This window comes from Pygoscelis adeliae, unplaced genomic scaffold (assembly GCF_000699105.1).
Source record: "Pygoscelis adeliae isolate BGI_AS28 unplaced genomic scaffold, ASM69910v1 Scaffold60, whole genome shotgun sequence".
NCBI lineage: Eukaryota > Metazoa > Chordata > Aves > Sphenisciformes > Spheniscidae > Pygoscelis > Pygoscelis adeliae.
Genome location: NW_008823954.1, coordinates 3,299,119 through 3,322,353, shown reverse-complemented (window position 1 = coordinate 3,322,353; position 23,235 = coordinate 3,299,119). Strand labels below are relative to the sequence as shown.

Genomic DNA, 23,235 nt, shown 5'->3' with positions numbered 1-23,235 from the left:
GAGACTGACACTATCTGGAAGCTTCAGACAGCGGTAGCTACAATGCTCCTAAGACTATACATAGATTCACTTTGTTAGAAGAAGTTTCAACTAGAAGCAATACGTATTTTCACACTAGAAACTGTTATTTTTACAGAAAGCTATAATGCTGGGGCAAAATTCTTCTCGGGGAAAGGTGGAAACAGATTTCAAAGATATGTGTTTAAAAATTTTTGGAGACACCCCCCCTTTTTTTACTTTTTATAAAAAATAAAAAAATTTATATTTTATAAAATTACTCTTTTCTCCCCACCCCACCACTGAAATGGAAATGAATCACTTCAGTTATTTTGAAAAAAACCTGTTTGATTGCTGTGAAACTAGATTTCTCCTGTTTATGTGTTCCCCCTTTCTTTTAATCTTTGGAACTTTTTAAATCTAGTTTTGAAATGTTTAAATCTGTGTTTTTCCCAGGTTGAAATAGCTTTTGAACTAGTTTTAGGGTTAATTTCGGGTAGCTGAGTGAGTTTGCTGCCAGAGCTAACACACGTTCAGATATGTATATCAAGTTCTTTAAATGTCTGAAATGTGTTCCGTTTATTTTTATTTCATAGTCTTTTGACTAGCTCCTGTGTTTAAAGAACATGTCCCTTTCTAAAGCTTAGTGTCAGTATGCTAGTTTTCAGCACGATTTATTCCATGAGGTTGTTGACATCAATTATATTGTGGATACTCGGACACTGTTACTTAGTGGCTCAATTAGACTTGCTTCTTGGATCAGTTCCTAGGTATTACTTAGGACTAAATGAAAAAGTAAAAATAAAATCTTGTTTTCTCATGTGCTGTAGAACTAGTTGTTCCAAAAAGCACTTGTTTATCAAGTTGCGAAATCGCTTCCTAAGCCATAGACTATGTGGTGGTTGACTAACTTACATCCTGAAACACAGGGGCAAGCTTGGAAAGGGCTGTCCAGGTCGGTGAGTCCAGTTACTTGATACTCTGGGCAACCTCAGTTTGGAAACCCTGCTCTGTCGCTGAGCTGATAGGGTTTATTCCCTTGCTGCAGTGCTCAGTGGCTCTGCTGAAGCCTTCCTGGCATGAGCTGGGCACTCGGTGAGGGACACATGGATATGGATTATGGCTGTAAAGACACAGAGGCTGGAAATTGGACTTCTCCTAATCATGAGGGCTGTGGGCTCTGAAACAGCCCCTGAAGGAGTACTGGAAACAAAACCTAATTGCAGGTCCATTGTCCTGCTGGAAAAGCCTTGTGGACAACACAGGGAAGGAGATGCTTGGTGACTCCCACAGGGTATGGTGAAAAGGTCTGTCATTTTGGGGGTGACTGCAAATCACCTCACCTTGTTAGTCCTCATGTACACCACTTCCCACAGGAATTCTTCCATGAACATGGGTGACCTGGGCCATACAGAGGACTCCTGCTGTGGTCTCACTGGTATCTTATCCAGGGGCACTAACAGGTGCCCATCTCTGCTGGCACATTCTCAGGAGACATCTCAGAATCAGTATTCTGTGATCACCTTTAGGACTGTTGGCTCATAGTTGTTCCTTTTGTTCCTTGTTTACTTCCAGTTTACGAGCTTTTAATTTACAGCAGGATTCTTACTGCTAATCCCCATGGAAGACCTTGCCTTTGCACTATTGCGTATTACCCTGTTTCTGTTATTCCAGCTTTCAAGGTCATCCTTTTCCTCCTGTCTGAGCTCTCAGGCCTCCTTTCCACTGATGTTGCTTTCTTGCTTTATGTTATCAACAAACTTCCTCAACAAGTATTCCCTTTTTAAGCCAGTCATTAATGGAAGTATTCAGTAAAACTAGTCCCAAGAGAAATTCAATTAGTAATTTCTCAACATTTCTTGTTTGCACTGCTCAAGCTTCTGCCCCATTTGTCTGGTTTCTTACCATCTCACAATTTTGGCTTTAATGCCCATTTTCTCCAACTTAACTAAAAACTTGCCAGATGGCACTGGGGCCAAAGCTTTTCCAATATCTAGGTAGATGAGGATGACCAGATCTTCTGGGTCCTGATTTCTTTCAGGGTTCAGCATGTCACAGCGCTGAATATTCAGCTGTCCCTGAAGGGTGGTAGAAGAGGGCAAGAAATGTCCTCCTCTTTGCATTGCTTTTCAAAGGTGACTCATGACTGTGTGCCCTATACCTTCGGGAGAGCTCAAGGTTGCTCTTCTCAGGCTCTGAGGGCCAAGAGCTGCTTGTACAAGGACACGTGCAACATAGTACCTTGTTGCCACAGGTAGGTCTGAACTTTCCCTAAACTCATCAAGCACTGTAGGAGCTAAAGATCGCACCCTTGGACAGGAGCCCTTCACTGCTCTTTGGGAACCAGGCAAAAGTACATAGATAAAAATGCATGTGTTAGCTGTAAGGTGACAAGGTGTCCTATAAAAGTGCAGCAAATCCCCCCTCTGTCCCAATCATTTGGTAGTTCTTTAACTCCACGGTTATGCTATCATTTTCATTTTGCAACCAAGGCTGTAAATCAGGCCACACTTGATCTTTTCCTGGACCAGACAAGCCACACTCACCAGTTGTTTGGTTAGTGAATAGATGTGATGGGTTTTCTTTCCTAACCTCCTGAGCCACTGATTCTGCAGCTGGTCATCCCCTCCATCTCACCTCTGCAGATCTCTGTCCCTCAGATTGTGCCTACCCTTGCTTAAGGACTGGACCTGCCAGCACCCATGCTGAGCATGCACCAGGCGTGGATCTCTGCTGAGGGAGGGAGCACTGCTGCAGGTTGCTACTCGCACGGGTTCAGCATCCCAGCATGGTGCATATGTGCTCTTGGGTCGGGTGCAGGCAGGGCCAGAAACCCAATAGCCCACTCCAGCACATGCCCTGGGTTGTCTGACGTGTTGTCCATCACTGTTGTGGGTCTGGTGTGAGCAGCAAGGGTGCATCTCAGGGGCTTGAGTTTGTGTAAGCCAGTTCTTTGCCTCATAGGGTATGTAACTTTTGGAGGTTTCAGAGCTGCCTCCAAAAGCAGACACCTTTGTTGTATGAGTTTTCAGTCTGACATTAGCCTGCCATTAGGAGGGGGGATCAGACAGTTGCAAAAGGAGCATGAAAGGAGATGAGAGAAGGCTCCTGGCGTCTTGTTCCCCGTGGAAGAACAGGTGCCCTGGCCAGCAGCATGGCTCTAGTTAGAGCACGACTGGGGAAGGAGGGGGTGGAAGAGGGGGGGTCTTGCTGCAAAGAGGGAGACTGGATCTTGTCCTCAGACTTCTGCTCACTCACTGTTCCTGGGCACAGAAAGGCAGCCTGCATGTGGCTGTGCCCTCACTAGCCCCTGGTGTCTGCTCTCCCTCTCTTGGCTCAGTTACTTGAGGTTGTTGGTTTCCTGGCTGTGGGCAGAAGGTGTTTTTGAAGGAGAAGGTGGTAGCCTGGGGGTGGATCGAGAGTGGGAGACAGAAGAGGGGAGGAGTCACTGATCAATGCTAATAAATAAAAGGCCCCTCTTCTCCAGCCCAGGGTCCAGGACGCTGGGAGAGCTGCCCCCTCAGACAAGAGCTGCAGGCTGGCGGGGAAGCGACGGCTTAGTGAGTATGCAGGGACTGCCTTGCTTTTCCTGGATGACTGCTCGTTATTAATGCCTTGCTGGTGCTTCACAGCTGCAAAATGTTAGGAGTGGCTGCTATGGTGTGTGTAACACTGTGATTCTCCACTCCAGCAGGAGACAGGTCAGAGGGCTGCTTTTCTGATCTCCCCTTTATTTGGAGGACTGTGGGGATTTCCTCGGCATTTGCAGGCAATTAATCTTAGCTCCTCTTTTTATATTTCTAACCAGTGGATGCTGCTAGAAAGCAGGGGGATTGGGCTCACTGTGCTGCATGGTGTGTTGCCTCTGGGGCAGCCCACTGATGCTGGGGAGGGGAGATGTGTGCTGGAGAAGTATGGAGTGCAGGAGGAGTAGAAAGGAGATGTACTTTTGCAAGGGAAAGTGTTCCCCGAAGGAGATTTGTTGGTATAGGGTTGTGTAGCCAGCATGTTCATTCATCCCTTGGAAAATGCCTTGCCTCTGTGGTGAAAAAAGAAACATTTGGGTTAAAGTAGTGTTTGTGGTTCTTCTTCTGTGGTTGATGGCAGGGGATGCTCCAGGCATTCTGGGATCAGAGTCCTCTGAAATGGGAGCAGAGTCTTCCAGGGAGCAGAATGCTCTGCCCTGAGTGAAGACAGATAAATAAAGAGGGTTTGGCTGGAAAGCATGTTGGAGTTTCCCACTGTGCAGCCTCACCTTCATTCCAAAGTACTCCCAGCATCTTCCTCTCTGTGCCCCACTGCTTTCCTGCTGGGGTCTCTCCTCCCTCAAGCCTCCCTTTCTCGGCAGCTCCCATGAGCTCCCAGAATATACAAGACATTCAGGAAACCTATAAAATCTACATTCAACACTAACTCCAAAACCGTGGGCTCTAAGGAATGCAAACAATCCCAGAGCAGAGAATTCCCTTAAAGAGACCAGAGTGGCAGGGCATGGAGGGACGGCAGAAAAAGTCTCAGTTCTCCTCTGACCTTGTATCTATAGCAGACTTCTGACTTTTGCCCCAGCACAACCTAGTTTTCCTCCTCATCTCAGGCTGAGCACTGAATGGGCAGGATGTGGACAGTATGGGGGGCATTGATGGTGCAGGACTGAGCTGCTCTCTGCGTGGGGTGGGATAACGGGGAAGAAAAGCAATCTTTCTCTTTGGTCTGAAGTTGAAGGCACTGCTCAATTTCTCTCCCAGAGACCACAGGCTTCAGGCAAGGGCCATGAGTTTGGCATTGAAAGGGTAAGCTGTAAAGCCCAGAGTAATCTTGTTCCACTGAAGTTTCACTCCCCATTGGGGAAGTGTTAGGCTCTGGCTAGCTGTCCCTGTAGTTCTTGGCTGTGTCACCTGCAGCGTGGCTCCCCAGACCGGCCTCTGCAGGTGACAGCAGTGACAACACCACACTGGCTTGGAAGGAACGGTCTGCACCCTGTCAGTGAGAAATCCTGATGCCTGCATGTACACATGGACAAAACAGGTGGTCACCACAGCTTGGATCAGACATTTGTTATGTCTGATATGGTTACTGTACCCTAGGATCATCCCCAGGCAGTGGCATGGTCCCAGCCCCACCACTGCCATGGGGGAGGGCTGGCAGGCACTGGGTACCCACCTTCCCTCCCTGTCTTGCCTCTAGCAAACTACTCCCTTTTGCTTTTCACCCAGCAGGGATGGCCATCTCTGTAACTCCTTTCTTCTTTTACTCCCTTCTGCTGTACCACAGAGCTGAGGAGGGGAACATCCCATCTTTTGTCCATCGCTGCTGTCCATGACATTGGTCCCAGACAAGCTCTTTGGGTGCTAGAAGGTGAGGAAATGCTCCCAGAGACTGCTGGCATGGGAGATTCATCCTAGCTGAAAAGCCTTGCATTGATAGCTGACTTTGGTGCCCAGTGGGGCAAGGACTGCTAGTGCTAGACCAGAGAGGCAGCAGCCCTGAGAGATATGGTTACCTTTGCCTTCACCAAGATGCTGTCCCTTGGGCTGGAAGAGCAGTGTAGGGTCAGGACCACAGTGAGGACCTGTAGAGATAGAGTTCTGGGTGCTGCTGTCATCTCAATGCAAAAATCATGATCCCTCCAGCAGAAGGGATTCTTCTAGGTTGCTGCTTGTCACTCCTGAAGCAGTAAAAGTAGGAGAGGGGAAGGGGCAGTAGGGTTAGATTTCCCTTCTGATGACTGGCAGGCTTGGACCATAGCAGGGGCCAGCTGGAGGGAGGGGGGCTGAGTGGGGACAGAGTGTTTGAAGCCTCATTCTCTATGTCTCTGTCGGCAAAGCTGACAGAAAACTGTGGGCTGGGTGTATCCACACAGAGGATGGCGAGGGCAAAGAGGGCAGATCAGAGGAAAAATTAGAAAGGCAAACATTTACATTTGGGATCAGCACACACCTCTTCAGCGGGGCCCCTGGCGGCCCCTGAAATTCCTTTCACTTGCACAGGCCAGCTTTTCTGAGCGTGGAGTGCTAGTGACACACTTGCCTATGAATTATGGCCCCCAGCCCTGAACTGGGAGAGGAAGGGGGCATGCCCCCTCCTTTCCGAAACCTGATTCAATCTTCTAATAGAGGATGTTTTGTAATGGCTCCATAAAGAGTGTGTACCAGCCAGCTGTTGCCTTCCCCAGGCTCTTTCATGGGCCCCCTCCTGGCTCTGTTTTCATAATAAACATTCCACTGCTAATTTTGCAGGTGGCCCAGGATCTCCAGCTGCCCTCAGTGGGAAGAGAGCGAGACACAGCGAGAGAGACAGAGTGAGAGAATCCTCCCTGCACTGGCACAATGCGAACTCTCATCATCCTTATGCTCCTGGCTGTCTTGGTGATGGCTGCTACTTGCTATGGTAGGTGCCCTTTTTTACTGGGTAGAGTGATAACTCCAAACCTGCAGGCATCTTTGGGTCTGTTCAGATGTTTTTTATTCAACTTTGTGTCTTCTTTCTCCTTAACTTGATCTCTTGTCTGCTTTTCTGCCCTTGTGTCAGACCATCCTAGCCCTGCTCCAGAGCTGTCATCTTCAATCATTTTGATTTGTGGTCCAGGATGCTTCAGCCCCTTCCTCTCTGTTCCAGCTCACCTCGCAGGCTGCTCCTCTTTCTGCCCCTCTGTTGTCTGGACTACAATAAGAGTTCTTATTCTTAACTCTTCCTTGTTAATGGGGAGATTTCCCTTTCTCCTTCTGTAATATCAGCCCCCTTTTCCTGTCAGGCACCCAGTTTCATACTGATGGAATTAAGATACTGTTTCATGCAAGAGTCAAGCACATCTCACTGTGCTAATCCATTCCCTAAGCACACATGCAGGCTTTGAAGGTAAGCAGGTATCATATCCACTGTAGTGTCAGGAACATGAAGGTGAGGAACTATGCTTGAGAATCACACACTGTAAGACCAAGCACAAGCCTTGAAGTCCTGGCTAAGACATCAGGTTGCTCCATTCTAAACTCATGAACACCCTAAACTCCTCATATAAATGTTAGGTCATGCCACTGATCCCTTTCTCTTCCTTTTAAACAGGTGTCTTAAAACCTGGCTTCTCTCATTTCTGTGTGCATGTTCTAGTGATCTGTGGTGTGTGAAAGACTGTGAATCCCATCAATACAGTGCCTTACCATGTTTTACTCTTTCTTTCCCCAGAGTCCTATGAGAGCATGGAATCCCATGAGTATCTCAGTAAGAGACTGCTTTACTATTTTCTTGAATTTGAAGTGTGCTACAGACATCTCCAAGACCATTTCCATGTACTTTACTGTGGAGATTAAATAGGCAGAACCACTCAGCCCAGGGAAATTGAATTTACTGGAGTTGCAGGATGAATAGGAAGAGAGTTAAAAAAATACTTCACATGTTTGGGCACAAGTGCATATCAATTTGTTCTGCAAATAATATAATGAGAATTGGAAACAAAGAATCATGAACTTAGATCCCTGCTGCATCCACCTAAAACAGGTTAAGTGACACTAGAAAGGACATTGCTCAAAAAGCTCTGTGACGAGCACAGAAAGAGGTATTGCATAAGCCAGTGACATGATTTGTACTTCCCCAAGAACAGGGAGAGCCTTACTCCCAGCAGCTTGGAAGAAGCAGGTGGAATGTGTGGGCAGGAGGGACCCTTGGTCTGGAAGAGAGAGTTAGTGTCACAGGAGAAGCATGAAATGGTGGAGAGTCTCACCATGGAACAAGGAATAACCTGGAGGGGTTAGAGAACAGATGGTTCGAAACTAAAAAGAAATTAGACCATCTGGAGAAGGACTGGACTTCATAAAACAGCTGGTCAGAAGCACAAAGGCACAGGTGGAAGCCAATGCCAAAGACATCCACAGACTCCTGAACTCTGCAATAGGACTGTGATGTTTCTCAAAAAGGACAGAAGGGACCTTCAGGCACCTCAGTCCAAAACTGCCACACAGTCACCGCTCAGTGACTGCCTAACCTTGGAGGCAGATAGACTTACGCAGGCCCTTCCTGTTTTTGCCTATAATTTTACGATTCTACTAATTCTACTGAGCATGCCCAGACCTCCCACGGTCTGCGCAGCTTGGCACCTACCTCTTGGCCAAGCTCCACTCACTCAGAGGGGCTGTGGCAGCAAAATCACAGTAGCTTTACCCCGGGTGGCTTGAGTAACAGCAGAGCTAGCCCAGCCAGCATGTCCACTTCCATACAGGCTGCACAAGCCAGAGGGAGAGCCTGTGCGTGAATCAGCAGGGTGGACAGCAAGGAATATTAAAAGGTCGTGGGTTTCACTGTGCCTGGGAGGGCAGACAAAGAGGCTGTTATAAATGTGGAAGCTAGCTTTTGTTGAAATCTGGCCTTGAAAGTGTCTGTCTACTCTGAACAACCCCTTGCCTTCTCAGATCCCTTCATCAACAGGCGAAGGGCCAATGGCTTCATACAAGCTGGCATGAGACCAGGAGCCATCTCTCAGGAGAGGTATGTTATGGCCTCAGGACACTGAGGACGGGAGTGGGGAGAGGTCTCCTTGCCAGGCACAGGCTGGTACCAGGGGAGAAAGCCATGGTGACTTCTGAGAAGTCTCAGCCCCTCTCTCAGTGTGAGGTGCCCGTGAAGTCCCCAACCCTGGGAGAAGCCAGAACTCAGATAGCAGAGAGTGTGTCCTTGCGTTTGAGGACATATCATGTGCTGGGAGGGCTCTGCTTAATTTGTCTGAAGGAAACACCAACAGAAGGAGAGGGAATCAGTGTGGGATGGCCAGAAAGGAAACTCAGTTTGAGATCTTGTTCTAGTCCTCAGCTCTCATGCAGAATTTGCATGACCTTTTCTAAATCACAGGGCCATCTGGGGGCCTCCTTGCCTCATCTATAAAAAGTAGATATGGGCAGTTTCATGCCTCATGCAGGGCTTGTGAAAATAAAGGCTGAAGCACAGAAATAGTCTCCTAGTGAGGTGTCAAGGCAAACCTTCTTCACAGTACCAGGTGGCCCTTTTGCAGGATGTTTCAGGTCTTTGTTCCATGCATGGCTTTGGGGATGAGCAGAAGAGCTGAAGGCAGCAGGCTGGGGGGCTGCAGAGGGAGGACTCTTCCTCAGGCTGAGGCAGGAGGCATCCCCCTCTCCCCACCGCCCTACTTAGCCCTGAAATAAAAGGTTAACCGGGGAGGCAGAATGCTCCTATTGTAGTCACATTGCTCCCCTGGGTGTGGTGAACACAGAAGGTGATATGCTAACATCTTGGTAGGTGGATGATGGAATCTGGTGATGGACCCTTAATCCTGGTGGGGGATTGTGGGGCAGGAAAAGGCTGTAGACAGATATTTAAGATGGCAGCACTCACCACTCATTTCTCCTACTTTTGCAGGATCAGAGAGCGTAGTAAGATGCCCCAGGAACGTCAGAGGGAGATCTGTGAGGACTATTACCCCTGCGAACTGTACGCTTTTCACCATGGCTATGCTGCTGCTTACAGGCACTATTTTGGGACGAGGAGGACTAAGTAAAGGATGACCTGTCCCCATCCTGGGGCCTGGAGCCCAGGGTATCCTCCCAAAAAATGCAATGGCTCTGAAACATATTCAGTTGCTTGTGTCCCTGTATGTTATCCTGCCTGCTGCTTCTCTCCCATGTAGCCATGGACGCCTACACTGTGTTAATTAGCGCTGAGCTGATATAGTAGAGATCACAGAGAGTTCAGGATGTGTGTGTTTACTACACAATAAATTGCTGGTTTGATACTATCTTCTCATGAGTCACAGTATTTTGGGGGTGTGTGCAATTTTCCATGAAGAAGCTGAGTTTGTTTATCATAGAATCTGGTGCGGATTACAGAAAAAAGTCACTACCTTGCAATCACACGAGTTTGAAAGGATCTACAATGTTTTTGTTCCAGGGTCTACAAGTGGCTTCGTTTAGAGGTCACTGGCAAATTTCAGTTCTCAGTCTGAAGACATCTTAAAATGGCGTGGTGTTCAGAAAGCAGGGTGAGATGCACTTTTGAAGAAGAAATCTATAATATCTTTCCTCAGTTGGGGAAACAAAATTCAAAAGGCGCCTGTTCAATCTTAAAAACAAAGTTAGGGCAAGAGTTAGTGACAGAAAAAGCCTGTAAATTGCATCTTGTCTATCCAGCTACCCTCAGGTCCTGATGTAGGGTGCTCCTGTAGAAAGGAGTGTGTGATCCGGACTTCACTAGTATTTCCTTTTGGAATCCCCTTTCATGCCCTTAATTCCACTTGGAATGATTCTGGTAGTGCTAGAAAGCTGCAGAAACCAAAGGTGAAGAGGGGCTCTAGGTGGTAAATAAAAAAAATAAAAGAAACCCAGTGTTTGGAGTTAAGCCCAACTTTGTTCACCTAGAACAATTTTATTTTACTGTTCATAACTCATTTGAAACAAAGATGTGGCCTGACCCTGTGCACAGGTTGCTGAGCACCTCCCAGCCCACTGAGGAGTGAGCATGACCGCTGTTGGGTTGTCACCGGCACCAGTGCACCTTGCAGGGCCTGTCCCCAGGACAAGAAGCACCAGTGCTGACATGCCCAAGAATTCAATACTACTCCGGGCTGGTCAGCAGCCACAGCAGCTTGGAGACCCCTTGGTGTGGGGTGTGTAGGAGACACAGCATCTTCTATCTCAGCTTAGCACAGCTGGTTTCAATATTCACATCTGCAGGCTTCCACAGGCACCTGCAAATTATGAAAGTGGGAAAGATTCATGGCACGCTATCAAAGGCTATGAGTTATAAAGTATCAAATTGTTGACTATTCTGTGAAATTAAGCCTAGAGCCAAATCTACCTGCCATATTAGAAACATGCATCTTCTTGCAAAATATGCTTCAAGGCTTTGCCAGCTTTGAAGATGAACTTCTGGAAAGAAATGTGATTTATTTATTGAAAACACTTCTGATGATAGGAAACTTCACCCTGACAGCTGCTAAAGTTTTGCCAAAGGAAGAAGTGAGAGATAAATGAGTTTAAGGAAAAAAAGCCATATGGATTAGGTATATTTATACCCACAGTTGTTCTGCATGTTCCCAAGTAGGTGAATCTTATGATCACGAAGCAGGGCAAAACTTTCATAACCTAAAGTCAACAAGTCTGCAGTGTCTGGGTTTGACTTGTCACTGTGATGCTATCAAAATGGAAGGTACAGGGCTAGTGCTGTCTGAGTCTGTGTCCAGAAATATCTGGTGATTCCAACCTCTGGTTTACCAGTATAAATAATGAATAATACCAGAGATTTCTGTGGGATTTTGTTAGTGTAAGCAATAACCAAACACGTTTAAGAGACTACATGCTGGTTAGAAACCTTGGGAAAAGTTGGGAAGAGAGGTAAAGCTGTTTGGATTACTAGAATTGTATATTTATATTCTTTCAAGTTTTCTTTTGGAAGCATAACTTTCCTAGAATACCTATTATTTTTAGATATTTTTTTATTTTTAAACTGTTGCTTTTTAAGATACTTTTGCTGGAAGTTGTTAGTATATATATTCAGTCTTTCCTGGACTGTAGAAGAGTTAAACTTTTTTTTTTTTTTTTAAAAATCCTTAAATTTCTTTAAGCTAAAAGACAGTGTTTCTGGGGATTGGCACAATCCCTAATGGCTCTGACTGCCCTTGGGAGCCTTTTAGGCTTTAATGCTGTAACCCTTGGATATCTCCCCTGCATGTAAGGCTGAGGAGGACTGGATGTGAGGTGGAGGAAAATGTGATCCATGTGCTGTGTTTGGGACGTGGCTTGGGGAACTTGGCTGGTGGGTTTGGGGAGTATGGGGTTATTGGTAAATAGGCTGTAGAAGATCCCATGCAGAGCTCTTGACATACCAAGCAACCACAGCCACTCAAGTCCTGAAGAATAAAACACTTTTGGAGTTTCAAGGTTTATTTTACTGTTCATAACTCATTTGAAACAAAGATGTGGCCTGACCCTGTGCACAGGTTGCTGAGCACCTCCCAGCCCACTGAGGAGTGAGCATGACCGCTGTTGGGTTGTCACCGGCACCAGTGCACCTTGCAGGGCCTGTCCCCAGGACAAGAAGCACCAGTGCTGACATGCCCAAGAATTCAATACTACTCCGGGCTGGTCAGCAGCCACAGCAGCTTGGAGACCCCTTGGTGTGGGGTGTGTAGGAGACACAGCATCTTCTATCTCAGCTTAGCACAGCTGGTTTCAATATTCACATCTGCAGGCTTCCACAGGCACCTGCAAATTATGAAAGTGGGAAAGATTCATGGCACGCTATCAAAGGCTATGAGTTATAAAGTATCAAATTGTTGACTATTCTGTGAAATTAAGCCTAGAGCCAAATCTACCTGCCATATTAGAAACATGCATCTTCTTGCAAAATATGCTTCAAGGCTTTGCCAGCTTTGAAGATGAACTTCTGGAAAGAAATGTGATTTATTTATTGAAAACACTTCTGATGATAGGAAACTTCACCCTGACAGCTGCTAAAGTTTTGCCAAAGGAAGAAGTGAGAGATAAATGAGTTTAAGGAAAAAAAGCCATATGGATTAGGTATATTTATACCCACAGTTGTTCTGCATGTTCCCAAGTAGGTGAATCTTATGATCACGAACCAGGGCAAAACTTTCATAACCTAAAGTCAACAAGTCTGCAGTGTCTGGGTTTGACTTGTCACTGTGATGCTATCAAAATGGAAGGTACAGGGCTAGTGCTGTCTGAGTCTGTGTCCAGAAATATCTGGTGATTCCAACCTCTGGTTTACCAGTATAAATAATGAATAATACCAGAGATTTCTGTGGGATTTTGTTAGTGTAAGCAATAACCAAACACGTTTAAGAGACTACATGCTGGTTAGAAACCTTGGGAAAAGTTGGGAAGAGAGGTAAAGCTGTTTGGATTACTAGAATTGTATATTTATATTCTTTCAAGTTTTCTTTTGGAAGCATAACTTTCCTAGAATACCTACCTATTATTTTTAGATATTTTTTTATTTTTAAACTGTTGCTTTTTAAGATACTTTTGCTGGAAGTTGTTAGTATATATATTCAGTCTTTCCTGGACTGTAGAAGAGTTAAACTTTTTTTTTTTTTTTAAAAATCCTTAAATTTCTTTAAGCTAAAAGACAGTGTTTCTGGGGATTGGCACAATCCCTAATGGCTCTGACTGCCCTTGGGAGCCTTTTAGGCTTTAATGCTGTAACCCTTGGATATCTCCCCTGCATGTAAGGCTGAGGAGGACTGGATGTGAGGTGGAGGAAAATGTGATCCATGTGCTGTGTTTGGGACGTGGCTTGGGGAACTTGGCTGGTGGGTTTGGGGAGTATGGGGTTATTGGTAAATAGGCTGTAGAAGATCCCATGCAGAGCTCTTGACATACCAAGCAACCACAGCCACTCAAGTCCTGAAGAATAAAACACTTTTGGAGTTTCAAGGTTTATTTGATTTTTAGACAAGAGAAGCCAAACTAATAGCCTCCATACCAGGAAGATTTCCAGGAAGAAAAAAGAAAGACCCTCCCCCAAACTAACTACCAAAGAACCCCACAGTATAAAAATCTCAGCTCTCTGAAGTGGTTTGGTGAAACTGTCTGAAGCGAAAATCTGTGTTTGCCCTATGCAAACTGTTTCATGAGTGAGTTTACTTTCAGAGGAATGGGTCAGGGTGGGGTGGGGGAAAAGGGTCACCATTGGGTTAAGTCTCATTTGATTTTCCACATGAGAGAGTTCCATCACACGAAAGGAGCTGCTTTACTTCAGGGTGTGCTGGTCTCTCGCCTGGCTTTCCGGCAAGAAACTGAATGATTTTCATGTTTATAATAAAAGTGTTTTTTTTATCCAGTTGTTTTTCTTCAATAGTCCCATTCAAAACCTCAGATAAAGTCTTCTGGAAATGCCATGAGTCCTGAGATGGATATCAAAATTGCTGCCAGGACCTGATATCTCCTGGCTCAAAGGACAGGCTTTGTTTTGGAGCTCAAACATGGGAACACAAGCCAGAGCCCCGATCTCTCCAGGCAATCACAGGATATAAACTGCTGCCCGAAAGCAAGCTCCGGAGAACTTCAGTAACCTCCAGGAAAGCTCTGAGGTTAGGGAGACTAGCGCAGCCAAAGAAGACATGAGGAGTCTGCTGGCACCGCTGATCGTGACTCTGGCCCTGGCAGTGCTCTGCTGTTGTGAGAAAGGTAAGGGGACGTCTTCCTGGGAGGGCTCCCTGGAGCGCTGCTCAACCCTGCAGCTTGCCGTCAGCCTCCCGTCAGTTTGGGAGAGGTGCACAGCTTCGGGGGGAGGAGGTGCACTGCCGGTCATTGCACAACTTCAGATCTCTGTCTGAGAGACAGAGTCATGGATGAGAGAGGGCTTGGGGATAGAGAGCCTCATGCCGGGCACTTTCTTCCACTAGTCAGCCCCCCACCCCTCCAGTTGCACCACTGAATTCCAGTAGAGAATTCGAACATTTTAATATGTTTAAGCATTTAACCAGTTTAGAGTTTAGGTGAACTGGCAAAGGTATGCTGGATGCTCACTTTTGAGTAAGAGGGTTGAGCTGCAGGCAGATTTGTGTCCACCACAGGGAGAGGGATTTTGTGCCTGCCAGCCCTGGAGTGCTGTAGGATCACAGAGATAGGCACCGAGTCAAGCCTTCACCTGCAGGGAGGTATGTGGAGAACTTCTGGCAGAAAAAAAGCCTCCTGTTGGTGGTTAAAAAAAAAGGGAGTTGTCCCATTGAAATAAGAGCACATCACATTTGAAGGTGATTTAGCCATGGTGACTTTATGATCAAGAGACAGTAATGTAGTGGCAGCTCTGTAGTTGATAGAGAGAGAAGGGGGGAAAGATCAGAAAAACAAGTGTTTTCTCTTTACAGCAGAAAAAGAGAAGCTGAGCAGAAGAGGGCCCTGTCTTTTCTTGTATTATCTCATTCAGCATTAAATTTCATTCAGTCCTTGGCATCAGATATGTCATGATTCAATACTGGCAAATATATTCTGTTTGATCTGTCAGTCTCTCTCTCACTTTTTCATTCTTGAGTATGTATCTACTTTTTTTTAGTCATTATTATTATTCCAGATTGCTTAATGGCCTTGGAGTAACTTCTAATTTATTTTTTTTTTAAATCCAAGGAATGTATACATAGCTTAAAAATAGAACTACACACAACCCTTTTCACACAAAGTATTTGTTTAAGCACAGTTGTTATTTTTTTGGTCTCTAGAGTCCTCTTTCTACCCATAAATACACTTATGCCAAATACCTGGTGACTTGGGTGGAACTGACATTGTAGAAGAAAAATATGGTGAAATAGTGGAAGAAAAAAATGTGAAATGGGGCAGTGTGGGAGAGCCAGGATTAGAAGACCTACCATTTCTCTCAGAGGATGCTTTCCTTGGGTGTTTGCAGGGAGCATTAAGGATTAAGGATTAAGATTAGGACTGAACACAGAAATATAGTGTGTAACTTCCTCCTGAGAGGGCTGGTGAGCCAGGTACCTCAACCCTGAGCCACAAAGCCGTGAGGGTAGAGTTGTTCCTAATTTTCAGCTCTATTTTCCTTCCCTATCAATAGTTTGTGATTTCTCCCTAGAGTTAAGGAAACCTCTCTTTCCAAAGATAGAGGAGATGCTCAGCTATCTTCAGGTTCTGTCCAAATTTGGGGTTTTGCTCAAATGGTCCCCTAGCTCTAGCTGTCTCTACTCTTAGCAAGGGTGGGGAGGGAGAAGGAGGAAGGTCTTCCTCCAGCTTCCACAGTGGTTATATGGTTATTGTGTCATTTAATCTGACTCAGAGGAAGTTGAAATTAAACAAATCCAGGCATAATGGGTGAATTTTGCCGTGGTGAAGAAGTCTATCCCTAAATGGTGGGTGTTAATAAAACCCTTCTTTGGGAAGAAAAGTCTTTCTGAGAAAGGGGGGCAGCTGGATCCACCCAGTAAGCAGAGGGATTCAGTTAGGGTGGAGCAGAGGAGGACGACTCACAAGCAAACTCCTCTCTGTCTGTCTGTCTGTCTGTCTGTCTGTCTGTCTGTCTGTCTTCCAGATCCCAAAGACCCCGCAGGATCTCCCAGCGCTGCCAGTGAGTATATTGTTGTGACTGATGCTCAGCTCCGTTCTCCTGCATCTACTTCCTTTCTTCCCTTTGATAGGTTCAAGGGATGAACAAGAACCATGCTGAGTCCCTCTAGCTGCTCCCTGTTTGCTCCCTCAGCACTGCAGTCCCTGAGGTGCAGGAGCACCTGCAGCAAACAGAAGGGCTGCCTTTCACAGCCATGGGGGCAGGAGACACCAGGGAGGTCAGCCTCCCTGCACTGGCAGCCTGGCATCTCTCCGGGTGTGCTAGTGCCATAGCCTGCATCTCCACAACCCTTGAGCAGCCCCCAGGCAAGATGTGAGTCCTGCAGGTTGTTAGCATCTGGATGCATCTGCCCTCTGTGAAACAAGGTGATGTGAGTGGAGCAACACGGCCAGCATCCCGGCTTCTCTGAGCTGGCCTCAGAGACCTATCCAAAGTGACTGCACTGGTCTTTTGGATCTGCTGAGCAGCCAGTCTGGTGCACAGGATCACAGAGCAGAAAGGTTTGGCGCCACACAGCAACAGGCTGTGACATCCCTGCCAAATCCCACAACCTGGAGAGCCTGAAAGCAAGTGCCTTCCTTGGCTGCTCCTGAGGGCTACAGTCCCTCCTCTGTCAGGTTGCCTGGGACATGGGGATTTGCACACCTTGGAAAGTCCACAGCTTTTGCAGCAAGCTGATCCTGGCAGAAATCTATGGAAAATCCCCCTCATTCTTCCCTGTCTCTCCTTTCTCACACCTTAAAGGATAACATTGCTGCTGGGGAGCATGAATGCTGGTATTTCTCCAGTGAGCCAATGCAAACACAGATTGGGAAAGAGAAAAAAAATGCAGAGAGTGTTCAGGGAAAGGTGGTGATTTCTGACAGCACATTAATTGGCATCTGTGTAATCAGTATTTTGATCCAGACTAAACCCCAGATTGCTAGACAGGAGGCACCTCTCACCTGCCAAAGAGAAACACGGTCAAACACCCCACGATGACGAGGAAAGGGCACAAAAGCCACTGTCTCCCTACAGACAGAGGACTTGGAAACTGTGTTCCCCTACTGACAGCGACAGTTTGCCAGTTTCTCTGCTGAGACATATATTGGTGTGCAGCTCCCTGTGTTGCTGGTGTGCTGGCATCCATGCACACCTCTGCTGGTGTGGGTCTGTCCCATGGAGCGAGGCTGTGCTGTGCTGTGCCCTGGCTGGGAGTGGGGGGCAAAGTGGCTCTACCTGCTGCTCCACAGCACCCCAGTGTTTGCACAACCACAAATCCAAGGGAACAAATAAGCAACTGCGCTGACGTGGTGTGTCAGTGGAGACCAGGGGATACTGCTGTCATGGCAGAAAGACCTCTCATGTTCTCCAGGTGCCTGAACACCAGGATCTTTGCACCTACTGGGTGTATTTCTCTCTGGGTGATGTTTACTCTCATTATTTTATACCCTTCACCTTTCATGGATCTCTGCACATGGGAGCATTGGTATTTCCACCTGCTGCTTATGGCTCATTAGAGGCATTTTAAGGCCTGGTGGTTGGTATCTCACAACACTCTCAGTCTGAGTCAAAATATAGAAAGGAAGCCAAGACCCTGAAGTTAAGTGGGCCAGGGAGAGAGGGTGCCATTCCCTTCATTTTCTCCTTATTTGTATTTTATGCTGTCATGACTTTGCCTTCTGCACATTTGCTGTGGACTCAGATCATGCTGTGTGATAAGGGAATAGCGTTTATGACAGAAAAGGCCCTTGCTCCATGTAGATGTGCAGGTTGGAGTGAGGAAGGAACCCAGCTGTTGAGCTTCGAGTGGACCATGGAGTGGGGAGAGATGAACAGGCAATTAGGATGGGGCATGACAGTCATCTGATTGTGAAGAGAGTACTGTCCCTTTTCAGAGGTTAGACTGGTCTTTGTTTTGTATAGACCATGGCCCTGCATCTCTAACCTGCTGTGTACTCTCTTGGTAGGCATCAAGATTAAAAAGGAAGTTGCCAATGCCTTTGTGAAGAGGCAGAAGAGATCCAGCCTGTATGAACGGTAACAACTCAGGAGTCAGGCTGAGAGCTGGACTGTGGACCAGTTCTGAAGAGGGGGTGGGAAGGAAACAGGACATAATGAGGCATTCATTTGTTGTACATTTTTGTTATTACTTTCATGTGTAGAAGCAAAAAGGTTGTAGGAGACACTCATTGATAGATAAATGGTTCTTTTTTTTGTAAATATCCTTTTGCGAGCTCATAGCTGGACTCTTTTATTACTCTCAGGAAGACAGTACTAGCTGTCTGGGCTAGCCATGGGGACAGCAGGATACAAGTTAGAAGCTGCTCTAACCTGCAGGGTCATCAGAACCGATTTCCAGGATAATGAGCATCACAGAGCCTTGGCCATTGCCTCTGGCTTCCTACAAAGGAAGCACAGCTCTGTTGCAGGGTTGAGGTTAGATCAGATTGGATGTTCTTTCTGAAGCTGTAGAACCTACATCCATTTGTGCAGAAATCCTAGGCATGAAGATTTGGAGAAATCCCAGCTATAAACATTTGGAGAAATTTGAGGTCATCCAAGAATGTTACTGATCTATTTCCTGGAAGAGTTTGTTAAGCCATTGTCTCACGTAGGCCTGTAGCATAAAGAATTTTTATTCAATCCTTCTTTGGACTAGAAGGATAATGTTGATTTTAAATAATAGAAGATTGGGAGGCTCCATCTGCGGAGGAGAGGATCGGACTATTGTAGCAGAGGAACTGGCTGATGTTGAAACTTGCAGTGATTAAAAACAAGATGAAATTCACAAGTAGCAACTGTACTGACTGTCCTGACTACCCCCTTACAGGTTCTGCATTGTAAAAGTAGCTTCTGCTGTAAGCATTAATCAGTAAGGACTGAGGTAGACAGGCAGCTTGGTGTATTATTTGATCATGAGGTAAGGTTAGTCGGGAAATATGGATGCAACAAATGGAATTCAAGGGTGCTGCAGGGTTTTTCCAATACAGAAATAAAGAAATTCATGAGATACTGGTGGGACTTCTCCTGTAGCAGGAAAGATTAACCAAACCTGGAACAGGAGTTGAGAAGTGCATCCAGAGTGTAGCTGAGACTAGAAGATTTGGGCTTGCTTAGCCTGGCAAAACAAAAGCTGAGTGGGGATAGTATTGCTGTCAACAATAGAAGTGAGGATGATGAGAGGAAACTCCTTAAGCTAAAGGAAAATAGTGGCTAGCGAGAAAGTGAGCAGAAACTGGGAGCTAAATAAAGGTAAGCAGGAAATAATTAAATAAAAAATAAAATAAATAACAACAACAAAGATTCCTGGGTAGTTGGGGAACTGGGTTGGGGACAAAAAAACCCCTAACTGCTTCTGTGGTCTCCTTTGCTGATAAAACCTCAGGAGCAATTGCTTTAAGTTGGGTTCAAGTCCAACTTTTTCCAGCATTAATTAAGTAGTCCATCCCTGTGTAAACAGATGTTTAACTCACCACAAGAAGTCTCCTGTTGGGGCACCCTGGGGAATCACTCTTCTCATGTTAGTATCATGGGTGTGAAACGTCTCCAACTGCATCATCAAAAATCTGCAGAATGGTGTCTCTCTCTTTGTCTACTCCAGGTACTTCGAGTATTACAAAAGTCCAATGGAGCAGATGCATGAGCGTTGTGAAAACTACCCCCCCTGTGACTATCTCTCTGACCAAATAGGATTTTCCATGGCCTACAACCGTTTCTTTGGGAGATACTAAGGACGGGATGGTCACTTCGTTCATTTTGCTTGGGACCACTCTGAACCCCCCAGGAGAAAGAAGGTTGTGGGTGGGAAGGAGGGAAGAAAAACATCTAGATTGGGGTCTTCTTCAAAACACCAAGGCAATAATTATTGTTGATCTTGCATTAGCTTTCTTCCTTTCATCAAAAATCTTTCTCTTCAGTCGTCTTTTGTGGTATTTTGAGCTTCACCAGAAATGGCTGAGAAGACTCTGTCTGACCTCCTTCCATTTGAATCCCCAGGACACAATAGGTGAAAAAATTGTGATCCCTTTCAAGAAAATCAATGTATATCCTAGAAACATAACAAGATGTTTTGTCTTCTTCTGCAAAATGCATGAGGATTATAGAAGGAGAATGTCACAACATGTGTAAGTGTGATGGATCTGATCCTGGGATACTCACTGGGAAGAAGGTGGAACGGCTGCCTCCTGGTACAATGACTAGGAAAGTTCAGTATTTTCAAGTAGAATAGTCACCCTAAATACGTGCTGATGTAGGATCATTTTGCAAGGATAGAAGTGTGGAAATACTGTTACATAGCCAGAAATCAGTTTCTGGTACACTTTTCTGATTATTCTGTCACAAAACTTGCCTGTACAGCAACAACAGATAAATCCCCAAAGGTGTGTTTGAGGAGTCCTTTTATGGATGAGCCCTTCCATTTATATGCTGCGTTCAGTGACTGCCTGTAAAAAGTAACTTGGAAAGCTGTTGTTATTTTTGTTACTATTGGTTTCTGGTGAAACTGAATATACCCAGGCAGAACAAAAACATTCCTCTCTGATGCTTTAGTATGTATACTTGAAACTAGAAGTGTCTAAACAGCTCCAAAAAAAGCAAGCAAACAAACAAAAAGCAATAAACTTTATGAAATAAAAAGAAAATTGGTTCAAGGATGGATTGAAGTTGGGTCAGCATTTGGTTTATTCAAGGCAGCTTGTATCTTTCTCATAGATATATATATATATAAAAATATATATATATATAAAGTGTATGTATTTATATAATATCCTCTTCCCTCTGCACTACTTCATCTGTTCCCTTGTATGAATATTACACCTTAGCAACTTTCTGCACAACCTCCCTTGATGTTATCTGTCAGCTTTCCTTCCCTGAGAGGTAGATGGCAGATCCCATCTTGAAGGACAGGGACTGATGACCCTCAGGAGACTCTCTCTGGTTGCATGTAGGCTGGTGCAGCCATTCCCAGCTGCTGACTGCAATAAATACTGCTTATGTAAAACAGGTTGGTGTGCTGTTTCTCTCTGTTCCTCTGCACAACCTTTGTCTGTGGTTAGGGATGCCCAGAAGATAAAGCCTGCTCCTATGAACCCTGAAGAGCAGAATCCAGGCGCGTGAGGCTTCCTTCTCTCCTCCTGTGCCCCAGTGTGAATCAGAAGTGACTACATTGAAATCCAGGTCACAATCCCAGTACACCGTGACAGTGAGGGAGAGGAGGGCCAGGCTTTTCCCGATTCACCATCTACCGAGTTCAGCATTTCTCTGAAAGACCTTGCCCTGAAGTAAGGACACGGGATAAGTCCACAGAGATGGCTGCCAGTGTGAGTGTGAACATCTCTTATTTGGCAAGCTGCTATGACTTGCACTAGCTTATGCTGACCTTGGCCGAGGATAAAACAGCTAATAAGTACCTCTGCTTGTCTTGGTCAAACACCTGGGAGTGGTTCCTCTATTGGCATAAACAGACAGGGCTTCACTGCTCACAGCAAAATTCTCCTCTGAACGCCATCTAGTAAAAATGAACGAAGTGTGCATTGAAAGCAGTGAAAATTTTGCTGGGAAAAACTCTAGAGAGATTAGTGAAATCCTAATATCTGCTGTACTAACAAGTTAGGGGGTTTGTTGTTGTTGTATGGTTTTGTTTGCTAAAAAAGAAAATCAAGCTTCCTGTCTATATTTGCATCATTCTGTTAGTTCTGTATTTTTCTCTCCCTTTCAGTAAACGTTTTTTCTGGAAAGTTACACACAAAGGCCTTGATCATGTCATCTGCTCCGTGTCACCAGATCTCTATATGGGCTGAAGTCATTACAGCCTTTGGGGAGCTGAGTGCACAAATCAGATTACAAATTTACTGCTGGAATGGAGCTCGATTTTCACCTGATCAATGCAGCTTTAAGTACCACTACAAATCCTCTGCTGCCATCTTATGGCCGTTGTATTTATCGCCATGTGATAAATCGTACACTACGTTGCTTTTGAAGCATTTGGAAATGTAAATCCAGTGGGCTTTCTTCCTCATTCATTTCATACTACAACATACATTAAGAGGCCAGAAGGGAAAAATAGGCAAGGGATATAATCTGCAACTGGATTATATGCAACTGAATTGGCATTCTAGTGGGGCTGTTTATCCTGATTGTCAAGTTCCTGCTGGAGCCTGTCACAGTTTAGCTCCTTTTTATCTCTACATGAACAGGAGAGGAGATGCTTCTGAATAGATTCAGAACCCCTTCTCTGGACTCACTTTTTGTAGTCGAAGAACTGCTTTCTGAAATTAAGGCCAAGATAATAGAACAATTCCAAGAAGGAGAAGTAGATAGCCTGCATTTATCACTTCGCACCATTCTTCTTGTCATCATCTCGTATCATCAGTGGCTGCAGACACTGTCAGCAGCACCATCTGGTGCAGTGTTATAGATCACTTTAAAAGCAACCCAGTATGAGACCTTTATGTCATCTCTCACCTTATTTCAGCAATATTTGGCAAATGCTCTCTGTCCACAGAATCCAAGCAGCTGCACAAATGTCTCTTTTCTCAGGGAATCACACCATGCCTGCAGGTGCCCTCCTTACCCAGCCTACCACTGGCAGGCAATGGAAAATGGACTTCACTTCTCTGTAGTCAGAATGAGGCCCTGACTCCTCCTTTTGGCTCTTTTTCTGTGCAGAAGAGTTATCAGAGGCCATGGGGCTTCGCAGGTGAGTAACTCACTGCTGTTATTTGGAAGGGTGACTGGAATGGAAGTGGTTGAGTCACCATCCCTGGAAGTATTTAAAAGACGTGTAGATGAGGCGCTTAGGGAACATGGTTTAGTGGGCATGGTGGTGTTGGGATGACGGTTGGACTCGATGATCTTAGAGGTCTTTTTCAACCTTAATGATTCTATGATTCTATTCTATGAAAGCAGCTACTAGAGAGGGCTTAGTCTCAGCATAGAATCTGTATTTACACACTCATTTCAAGTGTACCCAATATAAACAGCTCAACAAGGTGCCACTCTGCAGTGGTGTAAGGGTAAGATTGGCAGCATGTTATTAGAAACCAGGGGGAGCTAAGGAGGAGAAGGACAGTTACGTTATCTGTGCTTCCAGATGGGATCCCAACCTACCCTGCATTTCTGTGTTGGCTTTATCAGAGCTCTGCACTTCTTTAAAAGGCTGTTTTAAGCTCTTGACCAGGGAGCGCTCTCCACCTCATCCTGACACATCGCTCCTCAGGAGAG

The 23,235-nt window shown here is 45.6% G+C and overlaps 3 protein-coding genes across 3 annotated transcripts; 2 read left to right on the top strand and 1 right to left on the bottom strand.

Moving 5' to 3' along the window:
* The first annotated feature begins 3,488 nt into the window (after positions 1-3,488).
* Positions 3,489-9,735, top strand: MGP (matrix Gla protein). The gene is made up of 5 exons (XM_009322438.1): positions 3,489-3,557; positions 6,234-6,384; positions 7,177-7,212; positions 8,397-8,472; positions 9,358-9,735. Exons 2-5 carry the CDS (start codon positions 6,324-6,326, stop codon positions 9,494-9,496), a joined length of 312 nt encoding a protein of 103 aa, XP_009320713.1. The 5' UTR covers positions 3,489-3,557; positions 6,234-6,323; the 3' UTR covers positions 9,497-9,735.
* A 4,284-nt stretch (positions 9,736-14,019) lies between these two features.
* BGLAP (bone gamma-carboxyglutamate (gla) protein) lies at positions 14,020-21,003 on the top strand. Its single transcript, XM_009322422.1, has 4 exons — positions 14,020-14,144; positions 15,997-16,032; positions 17,982-18,051; positions 19,616-21,003. Exons 1-4 carry the CDS (start codon positions 14,078-14,080, stop codon positions 19,743-19,745), a joined length of 303 nt encoding a protein of 100 aa, XP_009320697.1. The 5' UTR covers positions 14,020-14,077; the 3' UTR covers positions 19,746-21,003.
* On the bottom strand, positions 16,138-16,743 carry LOC103915626. The gene has a single exon (XM_009322499.1). The coding sequence runs from the start codon at positions 16,741-16,743 to the stop codon at positions 16,138-16,140; it is 606 nt and encodes a 201-aa protein (XP_009320774.1).
* Positions 21,004-23,235: the final 2,232 nt, after the last annotated feature.